The sequence below is a fragment of the Catharus ustulatus genome, chromosome 3 (genome assembly GCF_009819885.2).
Source record: "Catharus ustulatus isolate bCatUst1 chromosome 3, bCatUst1.pri.v2, whole genome shotgun sequence".
Lineage (NCBI taxonomy): Eukaryota > Metazoa > Chordata > Aves > Passeriformes > Turdidae > Catharus > Catharus ustulatus.
In genome coordinates, this window is record NC_046223.1 from 37,192,927 (window position 1) to 37,216,901 (window position 23,975).

Here is a 23,975-nt window from a genome sequence, read left to right on the forward strand (position 1 = left end):
CTAGGGAGAATGGTAGGTGCTAGGAAGTATGCGTTATATTGAATAGCTATTGAGACTTTTTCCATGTTAGTGTTCTTTATTCATTTTCTTTTGTCATAAATGAAATACATTTGAAAGGCTTTATGCTTCCCTTTTCTTCCCCCCTTATTCCCTAATTTGCTGAATTTGGAATAGCTTGCTCAGTTCCTAGAATGCAACTTAAGTTTCTCTTGACATTAAAGTCCTGCTGATGCATGAAATGCTGGAGGTTTTGTTCTGCCTTTTCTGCAGAGACTGATTTCTTCACATGAGTCAGTCGCAGATCTGCACCTGCCCCTATTAGTGTACTCCAGAGCTTGGTAAGCAGAAAAACACCAATACATTCTGCCTTTTTGAACCAACACCTAAGAAATTAAGGATCAATTTTCATGTTTCAAAACATGTACCATTTTGAAATTGCAGGCATATGATGCAAGCCTATATTTGGGGAAAATTGATGCTCTCAGTGGGCTCCCCTCCAAACTGGAGCAGTGAAGCACTGCTGCAACACAGAGAGTAAAAGCACCCCAGTGACAGAAAACCAGCCAGCCATTCTTTTGAAGTGGGTTTGTTTAAACCTGCTACTGTAATGAGCTCACCAAGGCTGACTAGAAGGCTTTTAAAGCCAAAAAGCTGAGTTTTACTGTAGCAGGAGCTACAGCAACATTCTTTTAATTTATTAAAAAAAATAAAATAAATTTTAAAACAATGCAACTCATGCAGATATGTTAGAAATAAAACAGCTCAAATCTTGTATTCTTTGTGCCACAGAGAGGCTCCTGACTTTTAGCCACCCTATCAGTGGTTGCCAAGAGTGGCCCTCCCTCTTTTAGGAAACTCTCTGTCATCTCTGAAGCAGGACTTCCTCCATTTCACTTGAGATCTCTCACAAACTGATTCAGCTGTCCAAAAGGTGTTAATTTCCTTTACCATCACCTAACCTACTCAGTGTAAGTTCAGCTCAGAGCAGGGAGTTTAAATAACACAAAGCTTTATCCACCTAATCTGCACAAAGTATTTTCCATTATCTTATCTTCTTTCAGCACGAAAGTAGCATGTATCTGAAGCAGCAAGGTAGCCTGGCTTCGTATTAGCATCAATCTAAACAGCATTCCTTGAGAAATAGTTTCAAACTGTATATTGCAGTAATAAGCACTAACTAAGCATTTTGTTTCTGTCAGGTAGTTTTCTAGGTCTCTCACAAGTTACACAACACAACCCCTCAGAGAAACATTAGCACTCAGGATTAATGAGAACAAGAATAACATATGAAACTGAATAGGCTAAAGTCCATAGAAATCATAGCAGAAGTATGGATTTTACAATATATTCACTATATAATGTAACCATTTTCTTAACTGAGTTTGGCAAATAACCCAGCATGGGTGAAGAAATGTGGTTTAGGCATTTAACTAGAGAATGAATAGGGCGCAGTTGTTTTCATGTTAAAATGTCACAGCAGGGGTAAATGTCCAGGGTTAAATAGGCATGTTTTGAAATCTAAGTGGTCAAGTATGTTTCACATTATGATCACTCTTCAGTTTAAATATTTCAGAAGTGGTTTTGTTGTACAAAATTGAACATCGGCAACAAAAGGGCAGATTTAGATCTGGTTCTTACAGATAAGCAATTCCAAATGGCTTGCAGCAGGCACAGTCAATCCCATTTGTCCATCAACAAGTTTTAACTTACCCAATCTCAGGATTTTTTCCTTTTCATTCAGTGTGCATTAGAGAAGAATCTGTGCAAATACTTTCAACAAATGTATTTTATTTAAACCAGGGAAAAAAGACTCTATCTGAATTTGGAAAGATCTTCTGTCGCTACTATAAAATGCATTTTCTGGCTACTTTGATGAAATCCATAGGCATAACTCATCACTGTGTGCTTGTTCATTGCAAGACAATGTGATGTCTTGTTGGATAGTGACAGTTTTTTCACTTTATAGTGAATATTCTCATTTAAAACGTGAAGCAAAAATGAAAATAATTTATTGAAAATAATCTATATAGACATGTTCCAACTAGTATACCATTGGATTTGCCTTGAAATCCCTCAATTATACTTTTGTAAAATGTCAGAAAATGTTATGCCTTACAGAGACAAAACTGTATTTTCATTCCACGCAACCAATTTTCTATCTGCTTATGGTTTATTTTAACCCATCCCTTCTGAATAGTTTTCCTTTTGCCTCCTCATTCTATGGTCCTTTTCTTTAACCCATCTCTAATAGGTATTGTGAAAAAATGATGCGAAGAAAATAGTGAGAACTTACACCAGCTTTCTGACATAATCATTCCTTTGGCAACTGCCCAAATCTCTGTGCTCCTCAGGGAAAGCAGGTGCTTGTTAGGAACATTCATCATGTGTTTTCTGTCACACACAAACTTTAATTTTTAGGATTTTTCTGTATTGGAAACAGTACACTGGATTCTAATGTAACCAAACTGTGTCAGGCCAGTCTGTGCTGCTGTGTTACTTGCCTTTTTGTGCTTGTGTATATGTCACTTTGAAAGCACTTAGAGAGGCAAATAGGGTACTTTTCCACCTCCTTTCATCTCAAAGTCCATTTTTCACATGCCTTCCCACGGTCACGTCTGTGTCAAACACAGTAATTTCTCTGAACCACCACGGCATTTTATAGAACTGCCCATAGCATCTGCTGCTGTAATCCTTTCAAAGCACTTGGTGAAGATAGTGAAGGCACTCAGGGATAATCTCTGTGAAGCCACTGAACTGGTCACCACCAGAGCACTGAGAGACATGAAGCTAGGCTCCTGTAATCTGCAGAGGGAGCCTTTCTCTCCTTTGGAAGCACGGTGACCTGCAGACCCACCAAACAAACCACAGCAGTTTGCAAAGCCTCTGTTCTTCACTGGAGGGTGCCACCAGAGGGAGGAAGCAGAAAACTGCAAGCTGGTCAAGGTATTAATCACTCTTAGTGTGTGATGACCAGGGTGGGGGGGAAATAATCATCAAAAAGGATACTTAACCGTGGAGAGTAGTTTACTCCAATTTTTTTCCTTAAATACCAAAAAAGTCTTTTTTTCTCTCTTTCTTCCTTCTCACTGTTATTACAAGGGATAAGGCTTGGCAGAAGACTTTCTCATTGAAATGTAAAATTAAAGTGTCCATGGAGCTGTGGTATCTCTGTGAAGCCAGAAGAAATTCACAGCTGGGAAAAATCAAAATGTAAGTCCATGGTATCAGGGTAAATAATATAATTTGCCTTTTATTTTGGCAAAAAGGAATAATTATCATTGTTACTTATTACCATTTGAAGTGTTTATTCCTAAAGTGGTTATTTTCATTTATGTAAATAATACAGTTTCCTTGCATGAAAAACACTGTGGTTGTCTCTCCCCCTATTTAGCCAAAGTAGGGAGAACTAGCACTAGTGTGACAACAGATTCTGACTCAGACTTGGAAGCCCTGGCCTGTGTCAGATGCCATGAAAAACTGCTTGTGCACAAAGGGAAGTGTGCTCTGCCACCTCAGCACTGCCTGCACCACCACTGTGGTGTAACAGATCAATGCACCCTATGAGTGTGGATTCCTGCAAGGTGGGAAGCCACACCCTGTTCCAGGATACCAGGTCCTGGCTGCACAGCAAGAGAGACCTGTACAGTGTGAGACGTGTCCCCTTGCTGGGGGGAACTCCTGGGGAGCTTTCCTCTTTCCTCTCACTAAGCTGTGGAATCTTGCCCAGAGGCTTTGGACTTGTCCCACAGATGGGCTGTTGGGTGGCTGTTTCATATCCAGTGAGAGATTAGAGGAAGCATGCACTAGGTTTCTGCCCAATGTAAAGTGTTATGCTTTTGTGCATCTTTGTCATGGTAGTTGATAAAATACACTCCAATGAAGACATGAGCATTAATGGACAGAGATTTTTGTGATGAATTCTATGCTGAGGACCTCTTCTCTGACCCAGGTTCCTTGTCCTGAAAGTAAGTGATATTGCTGTGCTTTGTTGTGGCCCTTCTTGAGCATTTGTGAATGTCCTTGGGCACTGCCTTCAGCAAGAAGTCTATCCCTGCCCTTCATCTGAACAGTGATCCAGTCCATTCCCAGATGGATAACTAACTGCAGCTCATTGCTGAAAATGTGTGATTGTGCACATGTTCCCTGAGAAAGCTGATGCACGTCCAGGGCTATGCTGAGGGTCCAGCTGAGGTACCTAAATGACAACCTCATAGAGCAGCACCACAGCAGAGAAAAGGCCACATGTGCCAGACAGCCAGCCTTGTGAGGGATGTGTGCATGGTCAAGAGATGCCTGAAGTAGGTGAGATAGGAATATTGGGGCCAACCTGGAACTGTTGCAGAAGCACAGCAGTGAAGGCCTTTGGTCTAAAGAGCACTGCTAGGGCCATTTTTAATCTCTGAGCTGGTAAGTCCTGGTCACTCCACCACAGCCTGCCAAACAGTGAGCTTTAGGAGGCTTGTCAGGGCTCAACTCCAGCTGCTGATTGATAGGTCTCATAAGGAGTCAGGAGGTGAGCTGCAGCAAGCAGCTGGAAAATTCAGGCCACTCAGCTGCAGAAATGTGATCTGTAGGAGCTGCCAAACCTATCCTGCAGACTTCAGGTCAGAGAAAGAAAGAGCAGCAGTCCAGTGCCTGGTACAAGAGTGAGAGGCTGGTGACAAGTCAAGCTTGGGACCCTTGCAAGGCACTTTGCTGAAGTGAGTGTGTCACTGTCCTCACCTTCAGCAGGAAGGTGAGAGGCTTCTCTCTTTCATGACAACACGGCTGTGTCTCCCCCCTCACTGTAAAGGACCGCTCTCCACTTTAATTCTTGTCTCATTACCATTATTCCCCTCCCGTGTGGTGATGGTTCCATAACAAACACAGGGAAAGCTTGGCAGGAGCAGTCAGTGTGCTCCAGGAAGGACAAATTCAGCCTGTGGACAGACAGGGGACATCCACAATGGGGTGTTCTGCTTCCTTCAGCTGGGTGCCACCATTGGGCCCAGTTTGCTGCCCAGGGTGAGAACGGGCGAGCCAGGGCAAGACAGGCAGTGCAGTGAGAATGTGTTGCTCATCAGGAAACTTTGCTGGTCCAGATTAATTAATTTAGACTCAAATTTTTTAGTTATGACTACAACCTGATTGGTAAGAGAGGCCATACCTAAACTACAATCATTGATACCTCAGGAAAGACTAGAAGTATTCCTGGCTGACTCAAATCCCATGCACTTCAACAAAACAAGGTCTAAATATTCAACAGTACAGGAAAAATCCTACGTCATACTTGGAGCTTACTCCAAGACTGCAGGGTGCTTAGCAGTCTAAAAATATGATCCAAAGTACTTACATTTTTTTCCAACCTGTACTGGCAATTACCTTCCTTTCTTTTTAAATTAACAACTATCCTACTGGTACAGTAAGCTACAGTAAATTCACAAATACAAGCCGCACTGAGTATAAGCCGCACCTCTGGGTATTGGCAAATATTTTGTTCTTTGTCCATAAATAAGCCGCACCTGAATATAAGCTGCTCTGTGGTTCACAGCGAGGACCCGCGTGCAACAAAGTTGCCAAATACTAACAGAACCGTGGCATGGCGGGGGGTTTACTGGCTCAACTAAGGCTGTGCAGGCTCGGCCCGCTAGGGGCTGCTGATGGGGCCAGGTGGCCCAGCCCGGCGCTGCCGCTCGGGGCTGGCCACCGCCTCTGGGTTCGCTCGCCCCGGCCCCGCTCCCACCGCGGCGCCGGCCGGGCACGGAGAGCGCGCCCCGCTCGCGGTGTGGCGCAGCGCCGGCCGGGCACGGACCACCCCCTGCTCCCGCCACGGTGGCAGAGGGAGGGGCAGAGCCCCCCCCCTCCTTCCCGAGCCGCAGCAATGGCGGCGCGGGCTCCCCCCCCTCCGCGGGCCGTGGCAATGGCGGCGCGGGGTCCCCCCGTCTCTCCCCTGGGCTGCGGCAGAGGAGGGAAGAAGAGAGCTCTCCCACCTCTCTCCCCGCCCCCCGTGCTGCCTGCAGGGAGCCAGGGCAACAGAGTAACACTTTAACAATCCCGGAATGCCGGCTTTTACTGGCAGGTGCTTGGCTCGGCGCCCTGACTGGCACGTCTGGGGTTGTAAATGTCAGAAAATTATTCACCTATTAGCTGCCCCCGAGTATTAGCCGCACTTCCGGGTTTCCACCAAAATTTTTGTCAAATTGCTGCGGCTTGTATTCGTGAAATTACTGTAATAGATTTTTTTTTTTCTGCTATGTTGAAGTCACATTCTCAAGTGATGACACCTCCTTGGTTTGGTTTTTTTTTTTTTTTCACTGTGCCATTTTTTAATTTGTGTGAGATTTTTCCTGGATTTCATTTGAACTAAAATTCCACCCATCTTTAGTGAAGGAAAAAGATGGAGGTATAGCTATGTAGGTAATGTATCAGTGTGGTGTGGGTGTGCCTGTGAGCCTGTAGGTTATGTGGTGTCACCTTATTTTAAAGGAAATTGTCTCTTTTGTCAGATACACACTCTTCATTAGAGATTTTTGCACATAACAGTAATGAGGATACAAGGAAATCTGCCATCCTTTGCTGGCCACAGGTCCACAGGCTGTATTAATAGATAGGATTAGTGAAGAAGAATCAGTCAGAAGGCTGCAAAGCTCCTGTCCCTCAAGATTTCCTTCTTTAGATCATTAGTCTTATTGAGAGCTCCCTTGAGTACAGCGAGCAGAAACCGAGGAAAAGGCTGGAACCATTTTTTTACCAGGACATTCTGGGGAAGGGGGATTTCTGGGTCAGAAGCACCACTGAAAATGTCTGTCCAGTTTTCTGCACAGGCACCCTGGAGGAACAACAACATCAGTTTTCTGACCAGAGAGGCAGCTGTAACAGAGCAAGGAGAGACTATCATAGGTTTCTACCTGTTGGCTTTAGGTAGGTATTTGGCTTGAGTGTGAAAAGAAATTCTTAAATAGATGTTGTTATCAAATTCAAAGTAGTTCATTTGGGTTTTATCCCTAATGGAACAGGATGGTAGAAAATGTAACTTATTTTAAAGCAAATGCAAGATCAGAGAGGTACTGCTTGATTTTGTTACAAAGATATTTATAATCAATTTCGAAATCTTGAGGAAAAATAAATAGGCAACTTTCAACCGATTTTCATTAAGCTTAATATGTGGGAAGATAAAAGAAGTATCTTATCAGAAGGACATGATAATTCTGTGTCTTCTTGTGTTTTAGCAGCACTGAATAAATATTCCCTGATTTTCAGAGTTGTGGCTGTTGACAGTCAGTTGACATCCTACACTTATCTTCTGGAGAGACACGAAATGTGTTTTGTAGTTCTTAACTGCAATTGTTTGTATTATTCTTGCTTTAAATGTTGGATGCATATAGAAACTGACTTCTTCAAATTTGGTCTAAGAAGGATCTAGGTACTGGAACCTTATTCTGTGTTAGCAGTCACAATACTGAGTGTTTCTTTTGGTTCTGCTGGAAGACAGGTATTGTAAGTATATAACAGGGATTTGAAAATAGCACTCAGTATAAATGCACTCCGATACCACTGTGATTTTATTTTGTTTGTTTAAATTTATTTTGGGCAGACTTATTGCCTAACACAAGGAAACCTAATGAAATTTCAAAGGGTGAAAGTATGCTAGGTAATAAAAAATTTCAACCATAGAACCTCACAGAAAAATAGAAGAAAATTTAACTTTTATTAAATCTGTTCTTCTAAACAGCACATACAAAAATGTTTCTGTTTTTAAATTACTGGTCTGACTTTTTTTATTCTAAACTTATTACATATTTTAATTAACCCTCTGCTTGCATATGACAAAGGCCTGTGGAAGTTAAAATGTCAAATGATAAGTATTTTAATATGTTTACATGAGACTTTCCTATTTTTATCCATAGGATAAGCACAACTAGGGGAAGTTGTGCTTAGAATAAAAAGAGAGGATCTGGTAGAAATATGTATGGTTTCTGTCTTAGGAGAGTGGTTATAAGGTAAATCAGAGGTGTTCCAATTTATCCCCACACTGTTCACATCTGCATATCCGCTTGTGAATGGCTGGGAAATGTCTGCCCCATCAGCTAAAGAATTAAGCAGTTGCACTTAAGACTAGAAAGAACATCTTAGGTCAGCAAGGCCAGTCCCCTACTGAGACAATGTATAATCTCATTTACACAGTTATTATGCTCTCCCATATAATTGGCTAGGGGTTTTTTTGGTGTTATCACTCTTCCAATTGAAAGCATGTTGCTGATTTTGTTTTTCTGTTTGGGTAGGAGCCTTCACCTAAATTCTTAGCTAAAGCTGAAAACTGGAGGTGAGTTCTAGGTAAATTAAAATTTTTTGCTTGCAATTTACATCCTATGGCCAATCTATGTTTCCGAAGGAATAATCATACCTTGAGGTCAACCTCTGTATTCCTATATTAAGCAATTGAGGGAATTTTAGTTTGTTAGTTGGTTGATTGCAGGGCAGGGGGAAATTATATTTATTTATGTCCTCTCATCATATCTTTTCCCCTATCATCCCAGCAACCTTATAGCCAGGACTAAACACAGCATCCAAGCAAGGTCTTGCCATCACTATTCACATTCATATTTACACTCTATCAGCTCTACTGATCCCTCCCAGTATTGCCTCTGCATCACATTAGTAGTTCAAACTTCTTTCATCAGTCAACAAGCAGAGGTGTTCTCCTCTGCTGCTTCCTGGTAGTGATCTCACATCTTCTAGCAAATATCTAGGTGCCTGAGCCTTCAGGCTGTTGGAGTTTGAGCTCTTTGGAATCTTCAGCCAAACTTACAAGGGCTTTGCATGTCATAGCTGCTGTTCTTGAAATTTACCTCAAGATTCAAAACTCAAGTTGCTTTTGCTGTGGAGTATACAACCAACAGTAGCACTACTCTAAGTTAAGTGTAGTGTAGATCTGGTTAAAATTGATGGATGTAGGTATACCTTTTGGAAATGATAACATATGAAAAAATCTGTTAGTCATACATAAATCAGGAAAGGCCTAATTTCTTTTCTCCTCAAAGGTCTACTGTCACACTTCTGCAAGCATCAGCCACAGCAATTTATAGTTACTAGTTTTATGTACACCAATAACTCATTCTATCCAGGGAGCTGTGATGTGGCAGAACAAGTTCTCTGTCATGCAGACACCCTCTTGCCCTTCTGGCAGCAGAGAAAAAAGGCCAGTCCCTGTGCTAGCTCCCTGTACCTCTGGTGCTTTAGGGGTCTGGCAAGAAAACCTGTATTGGCAGGAGTCTATGGATGCTTCCTTACACAAAGCCCCAAAGATGTTCATATTTCATACTCTTGGAAAATGGCTTCAGTGATTACATTTCTGTAGTTACTAAATGTTTTCTTATCTTTTGGATCTAAGTATGGCAATGCATCTTCTTGCAGATTCTGGTGTGCTTTTCCAAAACCAAAGAGATTTATGTAATTTGTATTAGCATTAATCCAGAAAATGGGGTTCGTCTGAACCTCCTCACCTTCACAGGATAAAGTCCTAAAAACCTCACGATAATTGGATAAATCTTCCAGAAGTGATACATCTTGAGAAAGGACATGAATATCCAAGAACCATGAAGACCTTTTGCTGAGATAAGGCCTCTGTGTACCCTTCTGGAAATTCTCACAGGTGACAGGTAGCCCAGGTGTCACTTGTGCCAGACAGGGTACTGATGTACGTGTTGTACATGGTACAGCAGCCAGGCAGTTTTGGATCCAGATGAGGGGTCCTCATCACCGTGCATGGAAGCCTGGGTGCAGTGGCGTCACACGCTGCAAACCAGCAGGAAGTGCACAGTGCATTTTGCAAGTGCTGATGGACACTGAGACCACTGCACTGCTTCTGTGCAAGCCACTGTTCCATCATTCTCCTTGCTGATGCTCCAGCCATGGGACCAGCAGAGTGGAGGGAAGGTGCAATCCCATCCAACAGCAGTGATCCATTCTTAGAAGGACAATCTGCAAGTGATAGCAACACTGTGTTACCTTGCGTAAGGTCACCTGCGTCAGCATCCTCTTTCTGCAGGCAGCACTCTGCTCCCATCCTTCCCCTCAATGAGCTCAGAACTGTCTCTAACAGACAGGTGAAAGCTTGTCCTGCTGCTGGGATTACATGTGACCCCTTCTTGCCTATACCATAAGTGTGCAGTACTGTGGAAAATCCTTGTACAGTTTAAATCATGAGGTGTAATTTAAAAGCGCTGCCTACTGCTGCTGGTTGCTAGGCATCAGGGAAAAATATAAAGCATTTTTTGCTTCATAATTATTAACTGGAATTCTTAAGCTGGGTGTTTTCTGCATTTATACATAATTGATTCTGTGTTTGTTTCCCCTAGCCTCACATTTAACTGGGCCTATTAGAGTAAACATGAGGCATAAAAGAAAATTTTAAGTCAATAGGAGAGAACATTTATTAGAGAACAAATTCTGACTTTCTGTGAGTGTTTCCAGCAGAAAGGCATGCTGAGTGCCTTACCAATCCCATCAGAACAGACCACAAGATCCAAACATGCCTTTAAAAGGCACACACTTCCGAATGGTAATAGTAAACTGTTACTTGACAACTGACAGAATGAGTGTTATTTTGGGATCTTGTTTGACAAGTAAATCTGAGAAGGTGGGAAAGGAAACAAGCTATTCACAGAACATTCATCCCCAAAATGATTGCATTTATTGAACAAATAATCTGTCCATGCTTTGTCAAGTCTAAAACAAGATGACTTTTCTCCTTCCTGCCAGAATTGGCAATACACCCTGGACAGGATACTGTGTGTGTGTAATTGGCAGCCAAGACTGAAAACAGAGTAAGGTCACTTCACGGTTGCAATAGTTAATGACAGCTTTGCCAATTCTCTGGATTTTATCACTGTTTTAATTAAAGTTTTCTGGGTGGAAAATCTTTTGCAGCAAGCCCCTTCTGATAGGCATTTATGCTTGTGTAGATGTAGTTGCATAAATGACTGATTTCATTCATGCCTGCTCTGCATTAAGATGCTCAATCCAATTTCTGTCCTAGAGAAAGGTTATTTGCTGAGGAAAGAGCCTAGTTTGTCTTATGATGCTGAGCCTCACCTTTTGCTCTCATTTTTTGAATTCTCGCACTTAAGGCTTCATATATACTTTAAACTGCGTATGGCTGAGTTGTAACACCCATTTTTCTATTTCAGCCTTGTCAGACTTTACAAGTAAAGGCTGTGAAACAATTTCTAATAAGAGCAAGTCTAAGTAGAAAGCATCATAACCTATTTTGGCTAAGCACAGGTGAACTCATCTATTGGAAATGTGGATGACCAGCTAAGAGCTATCAATTCACTTGTGCCAGATTTAGTTCTTCAGAAACAACGTTAACAATGAAACTGCATGCAGCCTCAGGTGCTTATTGCTTGTTTAAAGACCATCTCAGGCACATGAGAGAAAAATAGGTCATGTCTGAATGCACAGGCTTGAGTGATTTGACAGAAAGATTTGTAAGATTATAACGTACTTTTTCGATATTCTTAAACAATCTCACTGTTCTCAGTTGCTTTCAGCAGAAAGATTTTCAGCCTCCTTAGTCACTCTTTCTGGCTACTTTTCTGGTGCTTTCTTTGCATGGGCTGGTGGGCATCACACTGACACAGGAGTTTATGAATAGCTGAAGGACTGCCAAGCAAGCTGACTTTCACTAGCTTGCTTGGCAGCTCTTCTGTATCTCCCCAAGAAATCATGGATAACAGCACCAGACTCACTTGTGGAGTGCTTTTGACATCTGTGGATTAAAATGCTCTCTTAGGGAGTGTTACTCCAGGAGAAGGATTACTAGTGAATTACATAGGGGCAATATAACATTGTTAATACTGCTGTCCATCCTATTCCTCCTACCTCACAATGTTTGCAAAACTACTTCAGTATTTGCTGATTATCTGTGTATTTTGCCAGGTCAGAAGATCCAGCATCTCTCTGATGAACAACTTATGTCAGTCTATGCTTATGGGAAAGATGTGATCCCTCTCTGAACCTTATGCCCAGTGGCAGTACTCAGTTTCTACCTAGCTGCCATTTATTTTTTCTCTCTTGCCAAATTTTGACCTCAGTTGAAATCTGTCTTTTTTCACCAGGATTACCTTAGTATGCTGGGTTTGGATTTTGGGGTTGGCTTAGTGTTTTTTTCTACATACTCTTATGATTGAATATTAGTGACAGCTTGCAAAAGATGGAACAAGTTCCCTCAGTTGTTTCTTTTCTGTCTTCTGTTTTACTGAGATGGTACCTGGTAAAATGGAGGCTCTTCTAAGTTCAGAGGTTTCTTTCTGGGCTCTTGATGTACCTCTGATGTCCCCTGAGGAACACATCACCTGCAATGCAGTTGAGGAGATCTGTGCCCTCACTGAGAGTGTCAGACCTATTGCTGTGCTTGTCTTGCATTTTCAACCTTCTTCCCTGTTATGCTGTCGGGGCTTGGGGGAGGAAGGGAAAGGGGTTGTTTGGTGTGAGGCAAAATCTTTTGGTTGGGGAGATTTTCTGTTTTGGGGTGGTCTGTTTGGGTTTTTTTAAGTCAGTCAATACAGGCAGCAACCCAGACTAGCACGCAGTCTGATGGCAAAGAGATCCAGTGTCTCACAGTCACTATGCGAGCTGACAGAACTTTTATGTGACCACTGATTTTGTTGTTGCATGGTTTACTAAGAACTGATTTTCTTCTGTTTGTTTTTGTTTGTTTGCTTGTTTTTAATCTGAATTAATATGGTCTACTACCCAGACAGACCATTTTAGAGACTGCATATGCCAGCACAAGTTCTCCACTGCTTTGCTTAAAAGAACTGCGCCTACCTGCAGAAATCAAACTCACTCTGTAACCTTATCTCCCTCATCTCCAACCTCAGTTTGTGAATGTAGCTCCCAAAAAATTATCACAAGAACTATGTCTCTCTCACCTCTTTTTGCTCTAAAATGTGCAGTGGTTTTTGATGTGATGTTTTACTCCTATCCATTACACTGCTCTGGCAAAATTTTGCTAATTACAAAGAAGGTGCCATTTTATTTTGTCTGCCCTTTTATCACTATGTCTTCATATGGACAGGGAAAAATATTTCATACCTACTGCCTTGGTAACTATCTTAGCTTGCAGAGGGTGGAACCAAGATACATAAACAACACAGCTCCCATGTTTGCATTGCAGGCTGTCCTCATGCATTCCCAAAGCCCTCCTCCACCAGTGCCCTGCTCTGCCTATTTGTAATACTTAGACTCAAACAAAAGTCAGAAAATCCCTGAGTTAAAGTGCATGCAGTTGTTCAAAACAAGACTTGATTAAGAAACATTGTCACCTAGTGGCCAGAACAAGACCTGTTATTTTTGCTGATCTTGTAACAAGGTATATATAGAATGTCTGTGTGTAACTCAGTGTATCATTGCACCAGTGACTATTTCTGGTCAAGACATTTCAGCTCTTCCCAGTTCAAATGCTCTTCAGTAAACCATGGTGCATTTACAAAACAAGGCGGAGCAGCAGCAGCTTGGCAATACTGCAAAGAGAAACTATCAAAAGTAAATTGCTCCACAGAAGAAGCAGTTAATACAGCCATACAGAGACTGTCCCATCAACCACCTCCCTCGCACTCCAAAGTACCCAGAGCACCCCACTTGGAGGTATCTGCCCAATCTCTTTCCTTACAGAACAAGTGCCTTGCTCATTGGCATTTCAGCTCCTGAGATTCCCACATGGCCTGGAGATTGAGAGGTAATTTCCTTCCCTCCCTTCCTAGCCCCAGCAGCCTGGCAGTGCTGGATTCTTGGCACTGAAGTGGTGCTTCCCAAAGGAAGGCAGCTGCCCTCTTGCTACAGCATTAAACCCATCAGCCACCTCTGATTGCACAGGCTGCTTTGAATATCCAGAAGTGCTGTGCAGTGCCATCATGTCACATCCCTCTTTATTGTCTTTGTTGATCTCTTGCTGGGTCGATATACAGCAGCCTTACTCTGGGATATCTGCTGCTTGTGTCTAGGCAGAGGGCTGTGGCTCTTTTCTCCCTCACCTGGTAATGTTGTAATCTGGCATAAACCACCAGGTGTTACATTCCTTATCCTGTCGTAGGCAGCAGACATTCAAAAGAGGTCACGTCTTGCTCTACCTTGCCAAGGTGAAGTGAGGCCACCAATGTCACAAGTGGCAGAGCTGGCTTGTGGGATAGAAGCAGGAGCCAGCAGGGAGCCAGATGCTGCCTGAGATGCTGCTCAACCCTCCACCCCCTTAACTGGCTAAGCCACACTTTCAACACTGAACCTGACACTTAGCAATATACCTTCTGTTAAAAGTCATTCACCTCTACACATCTATGTAATTTCAAAAAGTGGGATGCAAGCCACCAGAGTCTTGCACTGATGGGCAGAGCAATAGCTGTGGACATTTGGAAACTCTAGGTCTCTCCAGCAGAGTGAGTGTCTGACTTTCACCAGCTTCACAGTTATCTCCTTTGTGTTTTGCTCACATACTTAGACATATACAAGACAGGTATCTCTGTTCCTGGAGAGTAAGAAAGAATGAAACTTTCTGTAAAATTAAATAAAAGGGACTTTGAAGTTCTATTCCAAACTATTCTCTTTATATAGATTATAATGTGCATTACTGAAAAATATTCCCGTCTGGGACAGACTTTGCTGCAAGGAGATTCTAGATTGTTCCAAGATAATAAACCTAGTTGTATTAGCTGCACTTTTCTAAGGAGAATTGATAAAGCAACTCTCTGGCTATGTGCAGGAACTTTCTGTATCCATTATTGTGTATGAAGAACTTAAACTGCTGCAGATAGTCTCTGCTCCACTCTACCAAATCTTTATTCCTTCCTGTTTTTCCCAAGTGTAACACTTATGAGTTTCATCTATCCACTTAAGGAAAAAAACTTCAGGGGAAAAAGTCCACTTTAGGCCCTTAAATGGTGCATCTTCAGTAGGCGTAGCAGCAGCTCTTTGTGTTTGTTCTATTTTATTGCTGCACTCAATTATTCACTTACTCCTAATTCTGAAATGTACCCGACTGCTCAGAAAGATTTCATACATAGTTTTCCAGTGGATAATCTGGTTTAATATGCTTCTAATGCAACAAAAGGGCATTTTAGAAGATAAATTGCACATTTACACACTCAACAGCTTCTTTCTTTATTTGCTTTTTGATTTCATTGAATCATAAAATGGACTGAGTTGGAAGGGACCTTAAAGATCATCTAGTTCCACGGATTTCTTTTTTTTCCAGGTTGGTTATCTTGGTTTGGAAACAGTATTGTGATTTTTGTCCTGTATAAACAAAGACATATTCTGCAGCCTACCGACTACCTCACATTTAACCTGGCAGTGTCAGATGCCAGTATCTCTGTGTTTGGTTATTCACGAGGCATCATTGAAATCTTCAATGTCTTCAGAGATGACGGATTCATTATCACATCAATATGGACTTGCCAGGTAAGACTGGATTACATTTAATTAGACAAAAAGGGTGTAGCAATTTCTGTGGGTGTGCTGTATATAAATAACCAGACTGGACCCAAAGAATGAAAGGAGGAAGTCACTAACCTTTCAAAAGGACAGTGTTCTCTTTTGTTGCACCCTATAAATCTATGCATTTGATCAGTGCGTCATCAATTTTCACTGGATTTTTTTCCTGTGTATTCACAATAGTTCTTACAAGTTTGGGATTTTTTTACTTCATGTCAGAGCTCATACTCATGCTGGAAAATCAAGGCATAGTCTGTGCTTGTCTTCAGGTCACCTGAAGCCGACCTGGTTGTTGCTTTAAGCCAAATGTTAAAGTGCCAATGTCAATTCCTGCTTGACAAGGCGTGGAGAGAAAAGCCTCCACACAGAATTTGGGCATAACCATAGATTTCAGCATGCAACTTTTTGCACTAACTCAGTTATAACTCTTCAATCACATTTCTGAACTCCTGGCTGATTCATTGCCTGTGGTCAAATAAGTGATTTAGCTTTAAGGCACAGTCATCTCTGATCTTGGAGGCAGTTTTTTGTTGGAGTACTTGGAAAAAGTTATTATTGTTAATTCTGAAACATACCTGTGTGGGAAGAATTTAAAAGCACCCTATGGACAGATAGGCACAAAGCTGGCTCCCTGGTGTTTTCAGCAACCTCTGTGAGAAAGATTATACTCTGTTTCATCAGGGAATCAAAAATCTGAAAATGACAGGATAGCCTACGGCAAGGTGTAAGAAAGATCGTGATGAAGGAAAAGGGAGAGCAAAATAATCCTCTTTTCTTGTATGTTTGGTTTTTGGGGGTTTTTTAAGGAGGAAGTTGAGCTATTGTGCAACATAGATGAAAGAACATTTACAGGTCATGTCCCCTCCATTTCAATAAAAATGTTCAGTTTATGCAGAGAGGAAGATTTCCTGTAGGAGACTGATTAACCTAGGAACTGTAGCTTGAGCTAAAAAATATTATTTCATTGTTTAAAATGTGTCTCTATAGTCATTTGGCAGAAAAGGATTTATCAAAATGAAGCTAATTATTTCCTCAGCAAAATCGCACTCTTTCTCTAATGGGATCACCTGCAGTTGAAATCTAAGATCAGTTGAGCATAAACTCTGAATTTTTTCATTAACGCAAAACTTTGAAGTCATCACATAAATAAACATATACCTGAAAACGGTAAAATTCACACCCATACTCGGAATTAAACAGATTAGTATTTTCCCCCTCTTTCAAGGAAGGTTGGAGCTATGACTGAGGAAGGAAAGGAAAAATCTGAATCTTCAGCTTCAGTTCTAGGTTTACTGCAGATTTCCTGTGTAAGACAGGGTAAGCCTTCAGTGTGAAATCCTGACCCAAGGTCAGTGGCGTCAATGCTTACAACTCATAAGGTTGAAAGAGGTAGCATTAAGTGACCTTTCTCCATCCCGACTCCAAACTCTTTCAGAGCCCTGTCTATACTGCCTGGCTCCTTTTTTGGGGGCTGTATAAAACAGCACACAGAGGAATTTGCAAGGAATGGCACGCTGTGTCTGTGCACCTTTGTTTGCACAGGAACTTCTGTCAGCAGCCTTACAGATTTCTTTCATGATGCTTCTGCCTGGGAATCCCTCTTTGGCTGACTTGGAGCTACTAAGTCCTGTTATGATGAATTGACTTTTTAAAATTTTTAAATATTTAAAAATACTGGGATGGAGGGGTGCTTGAACTTTGTGACATGGATGTGTGTTTAATCTTGTTGTACTTGAACTGCCTTTTCAAAGGAAGAAGTGGTCCAAAACATTTTTAGGGTGCGCAGATAGCTTGTTGGTCAGGGTGTGTTAACTAATTGGGTTTGGATCTTTGTGTTTTAAAGATCATTCCTTGATAAAATTTGGATATCAAGCAAAGTTTTAAGGTATTAGGATCCAAAGATTTTGTGCGTGACACTAATAATGTATTGGCTTTTCTTAACATTGATTTGCAAAACATTAAACTTTCTGCTTTGGCAGTCCTCTGTAGGCTCTAGAGGGTAACATTAATCTTCAAAATATGAATTTGTACTGTTATTAATTCTAATTAAAAATTAATGGTAATCTGGAAAATTCAATTTTTACTTTGAATTAAGTTTGGATTTGTTGTGGATTGTTGAATGGTCAAGCTGGTTACGACTTGTTGAGAGAACATCATGTAGGATTCCTGTTTCCATCGAGATTTTGTTCTGTCTTGGAGAACCTCAAAAACATGTGTAAACTCTGACATCCATCTTCTTGATAAAACTTGACCAAACAGAAGCTAGAGATGAAAAAATAGGCTATGGAAATAGAGTGTCTGGATTCTAGCAAGAATATTGTGCAGAAATAGCAGGAAGCTGCTGTACATAAAAAAAATGTTGTGAAAATTTCCACATATGTGTGGGCAGCCAGTACAAAGGTAATTCTGCAAATGTTTAATGTTGAACAGCAATAGTTTTGATTGCTGTAGTCCGAATTTGTAGTGTTACTAGAAGGGATCTCACAGGTAGAACATGAGGAATGAGGACCATTGTGCCATGAAGGTAAAGCCCATGCTTTCTGTCACGACCCACTGAAGTTGATGTCTCTTGCTCCCCTAACGCACTCAGGCTTCTCTGCAAGTGTCTGAGGTGGCCCTTTGCATCCATGAGCGTGGCTCTTTCCTTAACATGGCCTGTGTGTTTTCCCTTACTTGGTTTATTTGCTCAGTCCAGTGAACGACCTCATTTGGTTTTCTGTCATTGTTTGGTTCACTACACATTTGCTTCCATTGATCAGTCAGCTTCTGCTGTCAGGTATGCTTAGGGAAATTTTATTTTCCCAAGCTAGCCTGTCATTTCTGTTTATGAAGAAACTTCATGAGCTCACCTCACTTAATCCACCTAACTATTTTGTTTTCCTCTGGCTCGGGTCTCCTTCTGTGCCCTCAGGTAACATTTTTCAACATTAAGGTTCACTATCCTTGGCTGCCCGGGTTGAAGGGAGTGGGGGAAAGACAGACAAAGAGTACTTCTCTCAAAACAGCCTAGTCTTTGAAAACTCTCTGTAACAAAAATGCATCTCCAGCTACAAGGACCATCTCACTGCGTCCCTGCTGAAAGGGACAGAAAGGAGTTCTCCTGTTCTCCTCCTCTGCGTGGAAGAAACAACGCTTCATTCCCATGCCAAACATTATTTTTTGAGTCTGACAGAGCTCTTTTCTCAGGAATGAATTTACATGGTACATCTATACCCAAATGCTGCCTCTGCTGAAGGCTCTGTACAAATACTGTTTTCTAATGGTGGTTTTTGGAATCTGCTTTCACTTTTATACTTCTGCTCTACCACTGTTTCATTCTTGAACTGGACAAAGGACAGTCAGTCTCTGGCACATCCATTTTTTAGCATTTCCCAATATGATCAGTAAGTAAACTGATTCATATGGTACATTTCATGTGAGGGAATGCAACCCAGTAACCAAGAGCTGTCTGTTCCCCCATTGACTATATTCCTAGTGAAAAACTATCTCAGAATATATTTTTGTCATTCATATATTTTTTGTATTTGTATGCTGTGCTGAAGTTGCACTGAAATCTGTAAGTAACATTGTGTACAAATGTTCCTACTTGTAGGAAGTAGGGAAATATGCATTCTCAACAGGCAAATATGGCTTCTTCTGAACTTTATTTATCAAATGTCAGAAAGTTTTTCTTGTCTTTTTAAACACGTGCAAATTCAGCAAAAGATGCAGATTTCAGGAGGCCTCTAAATATAGGGAAAGAATTATAACCTATTTGAACTCCATAGGTACATTGCAGTCAAGTCTGAAAACAAGAATGGACTATGGAGGGCCATAGAATTTTCAATCCTTCATAATGCTGGTACTTCAGTTTAAATTTGTTTCCAATTTTTTAAAATTTTTTAAAATTATCTCTGATCATGCAGTTTGGCTATTTAAACACTAATTTTTCAAACCCTTAAAGGTTTTACTACAAGGATCAAGAAAACTGACTGTTCTTTACCATACGCTCACTCTGTTGACATAGGCTTCTTTTAAAAAAACGTTTCTTATTTCTGGCTGTTTCTCACGTGTGAGATGTGTCTGGGCTGTGCACCCCAGAGCACAGGGTGGTTGTCTCCAGGTCACAGTGCTGTCACAGACATACCCCCTGTCCCTGACGTGCTGGATGACGCTGTTACCACAGATGCACTCACCTCACTCTCAGCCTAGGTATTCCCAGTCCATCTGGCCAGCCAGATGGTGCCAGAGCATCCCCAGCAGATCTGTCTCTGCAGAGAAACAGCCTCTGGAGCAGCAATTTAAAAAAAAAACCAAAAACTTCCACTTTGAGGTATTAGTGAGCACCAGAGTACCTTGTGTGACAGGATCCAACCTCCACTGACTCTGTCCCTGCAGCCTGCCCTCACCATCACTAGGGTCAGCCTTCAAGGACCTGCCTTCAGCCTCACAAAGCTGAGTAATAAATACACTGAGGGGAGCAGAAATGGGAGAAATGAGTGTTTCATCCTGTGGCTGGGTTTACTACAAAACAGGGAGGAAATCTGGTTTTGAATCCTGCAGTGCTTCCATGCTTCACACAGCATTTCATTTTTCCTGTCTGGCATTCCCTGGACAGAAGCCCAAAGCAGTGTTGTGGTCAGCAGCAATGCACACAGGTGTTGCTCTACTCTGTTAGCCCAAATACGCTCATGCACAGTTTACCTAACAGCACCAGGTCTGTGGAGTATGTGCATCCCAAAAGGGCATGGTGTCACGGAAGTCAAAAATTATCTGGAAGCCCCAGATGTGTGTGTATGCATTGAGAAGTAAGTGGCCACAGATGTCTGGGGTATCTTGCACTTTAGAGGATTTTCCAGATTGTTGTGGTGTAGCTGATCAAGTTGCCATCTCAGATGAATGGGGATGTCTAAGAAAGGCCAAATTAGATGTGTGAAATCCCTGTTTTAATAATGCTGCTGTTGGGCAAGGAGGGTTCCCTTCCCTCCAATGGATGTCTGACACTAATGTAGGAAGCCTCTTTTAGTCTCTGGCCCCAATATTTGTTTGCTTTAGAATGGATGAATAGTCTTGGGTCTGTGTTCCAAGGCAGGGAATGTGAGTCTGAGCACCTTTAAATGGAGAAAAGTGAATCCAGCCCTCCCCCAGTGCATTGGGGGTAAAGAGAGAATGAGTCAGCAATGCCTCTGCTTTTTACAGTGACACTGCTTAATTTTGAAAGGTCTTGTACAGTTAAGGGAAGGAAATTAGTGTGAATACCAAAGAATCACAATCTTTTGTGTTGAGAAGTAAAATAGGGAAAATCAAACAGAGGGTGAGACATGTCCATCACTTTGTTCTGTTGGCTTCCTGAGGAGCCTCATTTGCTCACCAGCTTTGCCACCTCTAATCTAGGAGCAGAGCTCAGAGGCACAGCCCTCCTCTCACCAGGCAAGTGACCAAAGCCTGCAAAGCTGAGCACATTGGCCCTTGTTCCTTCGTGGAGATTCAACTTCCAGCCACTGCCTCTTGCTAGCACTTAAAAACCGTCAGTATTCTGGGCTTTATTAAACACCTAGGGCTCTATCATGACATTTCTGAGGAGAAATAATGTCCACCTTTTGTAAAAATTAGAACTAAATAACTGAAACTCCCAAAAGAAAATTGCAACCATAGGAAGTGCTTGTACTACCAAGAAAAGTATGATGAAATCACATAGGATCTTTTCAGAAGTTTTGAGGGCAAGGCTTTTAATCCTGAAGAAATTCTTTTGTATTTTATTAATAGCATTTGCTTTCTCAGAACATGCATTTATCTCTTTTCCTATACACAGATTATAAAATTTTGCTAAATCTTGTCTGAGGAGGAAACAGAGGATTAATACTTTCCTCTTTTAACAAAATCTTCTGTAAATTGTCTGATAAATCAAAATCCCTAAAGGCATTTTTGTTCTTATGAACAGTAAATCTGGAGCACATTGATTTCTGTCCATTTAATATAACTCATCAAACCAACCAATTGTTTATTTAGCTAGACTATTGACTCTCTTGATTTGGTTAGTGATTTTATGTGTTTTATAAATACCAAGAAAGTGTTTACACATTACTTTATGTGGAGTGGTACTCTCTCACATTCTGGGGAGATAAGAGACCAGTGGTACCTCAACAGTCCATGTGAAGTCCAGTAATAAAAGCAATGTCAGATGGGAAGGGCCAAAACTGAACCTCACAAGTTTTCTTTTTACTGCCTTCCCAGTACTGCTGCCAGGGAGATTACTGAGGAAAATGACAAACAATTTGGCCAATTCTGCCAAATGTCTGTACCCACTGTTTTTCAGACTTGCTCCAGCTTAACTACCCATTCATATTGCTCATCAATTAATTTTTTTCCTTCACTTTTTCTGAAACAAATTTATATTCTCAACAGGAATATTGAGATTATGGGGACACAGGAATGTATCCCCATTCTTGTTTCCTTGCCTACCTGAGATTTGGATATTGAAATATAAAGTTGCAGAGGTAGAGGTACTAGTGTTCCCTATTTCTTTATTTCTGGTCTGCCTTCCTATAATCTATAAAGTGTACACATTGCAGTCAAAGAGGTAAAGGCAACTCATGTAGACATCTGTGAGCTGAATTTTGATGAGAAAAATACTTCATCTGCAGAGAAGGGGGAGAAGACTGCTTTTGCACAAACAGAATCATTAGCAAGATAGAAGATCATTTCAGTGTAACTAATGTGACTTCAGGGAAGTTCCGCCAGTTTTCACTAGTCATGAATTCTCCTTCCTTTTCCTCTAAATTATTATTTCTGCAGTCAATTGTGACTAATTAGGTAAGTTAAATATTTGGTAGTGAAAAATTATGAATGCCCAAACTATCTGTTTCCTTGTTTAACAAGTCTGATGTAGCCCCTGCTGTGACAGTGTCAAACCACACACTGCTGCCTGGATTGGGCATTCGTTGCCTGAGAGCGGTCCTACAGAACCAGGAATTTACAAAGCCTAAGCTTTGATTTCTGTACTCGCCTTTCCTGCCAGAGGGCTTTGAAATACCCTTTTCTTATTTCTCTATGTGGAAAATAGAAGCTTTTCATATCCTTCTGTGCTGATGTCTAAGATATTAAATGTTTTCTTTCAAAAAATGCTGTCCATCATTATCCACGACCATCTCACCATAGGGCTCAACAAATCATATTCTTCTAACTCCTCTCTGTACCACATCCTCTCACTGGTTTTTAAGCAAAGTTTCATGTGAAATTAAAATGTCACTCTGATAAAATTTGCAAATACCTTATATAGTTCTATCTGACATTTACTCATCTTCTTTATCACAAAAATGTATTCCATTAAGTGAGTACACTGATAGTGCTTGGGAATTAAATTAGGTCTTGACCTAGATCTGCTGAGTGAATCAATGACAAGATGACTGCTGCTTGCAATGGGCTGTATATGACATGACATCCAGAACTTCCACACCACTGTCCCTACAGAAAGGGATGAGGTTGCATCTGGTGAGTTTCCAAATCGCTCTTCAAGACCAAGAATAAATTGTATCTTTTATACTTCCTTCCATACTCTCCCTGGTCTACTAGGACTCCTTGGAAATGTTTGTGATTCTCCTTTTCTTTGGTACAGGATCCATAGGGGACAAGAGTATTAACCTAAGAGGAGAGCTGCTATCAGCCATGCAGCTTTTTCAGGTTTTCAGGAAAATCACCTGTTCCTGTCTTGGCCACTTAAGGCCAAGCTGGTACCATCACTAACCTGCCCTGTCTTTTGCCTAGGACCTTCATGAGCAGAACAAGTCCAGTTGTAGGCATTCAGCCAGCAGTCAGAGATGTCCTTGCATAAACCTGAGGGTGGCTGTGTAAGCAGATTCCTTCTTGCTGGGAAGCAGCACAGATGATTGCATTTTGGAGAATGTGAAAGCTCACTTGTAGTGTCTGGGCTGTCCTGGCAGAGTCCATGAGCAGTGGGACCTCTGATTCCCTTGAGGCGTGTAAACCTCGAGAAACAAATTGATATTTTGAAATGAAAAAAAAAAAATATTTCCAAAACAGAAGTGTGACTGTAATGTGATGTTCATGGATCTCAGTTACCTCCAGGCCACAAAGCTAAGCCTTACCTTCTATGGTAATGTAAAGATAAGACTGGTGACTCTTCTTTTATCTGTGTATTTGTTTGTATTAATGGTGATGCTAACAGTAAACAAGTAGGCTCTGAATTAACATCACTGAAGTGGAGAGGAGTTTCAGGCCCACTGAAAAGAGTTTTACAGTGTAGCACAGATGTTTCCAAAGGGCAATGCTGGATTTTCCTATCTAGTGCTTCTTAACTTCCCTCTACACTAATTCACAGGACAATGGCAATTCATCATTTAACCTGAAGATGGGAATCTTTCCATTGTGTCTGGTTCATCTGGTGGTATGAAGTACATGCTCCCCATTTATCCTTCATGGGGGGACATGAGAGGCACAAAACCCGCCATGATTCCGTGGCATCTACCCAGAGCTAGAAAGCAGGTGTTCCCAACAACTTTTGAGATGGG

The 23,975-nt window shown here is 41.4% G+C and overlaps 1 protein-coding gene across 1 annotated transcript in view; it reads left to right on the top strand.

The window, feature by feature from the left end:
* Positions 1-3,140: 3,140 nt before the first annotated feature.
* LOC116993603 (visual pigment-like receptor peropsin) overlaps positions 3,141-23,975 on the top strand; it is a gene marked incomplete at its 5' end in the record, with an annotated part of 31,973 nt that continues 11,138 nt past the window's right edge. The window contains 2 exons of the mRNA XM_033054425.1: positions 3,141-3,210; positions 15,230-15,435. Of these exons, the coding sequence (XP_032910316.1) occupies positions 3,141-3,210; positions 15,230-15,435 (276 nt within the window). The remainder of the gene's footprint in view (positions 3,211-15,229; positions 15,436-23,975) is intronic.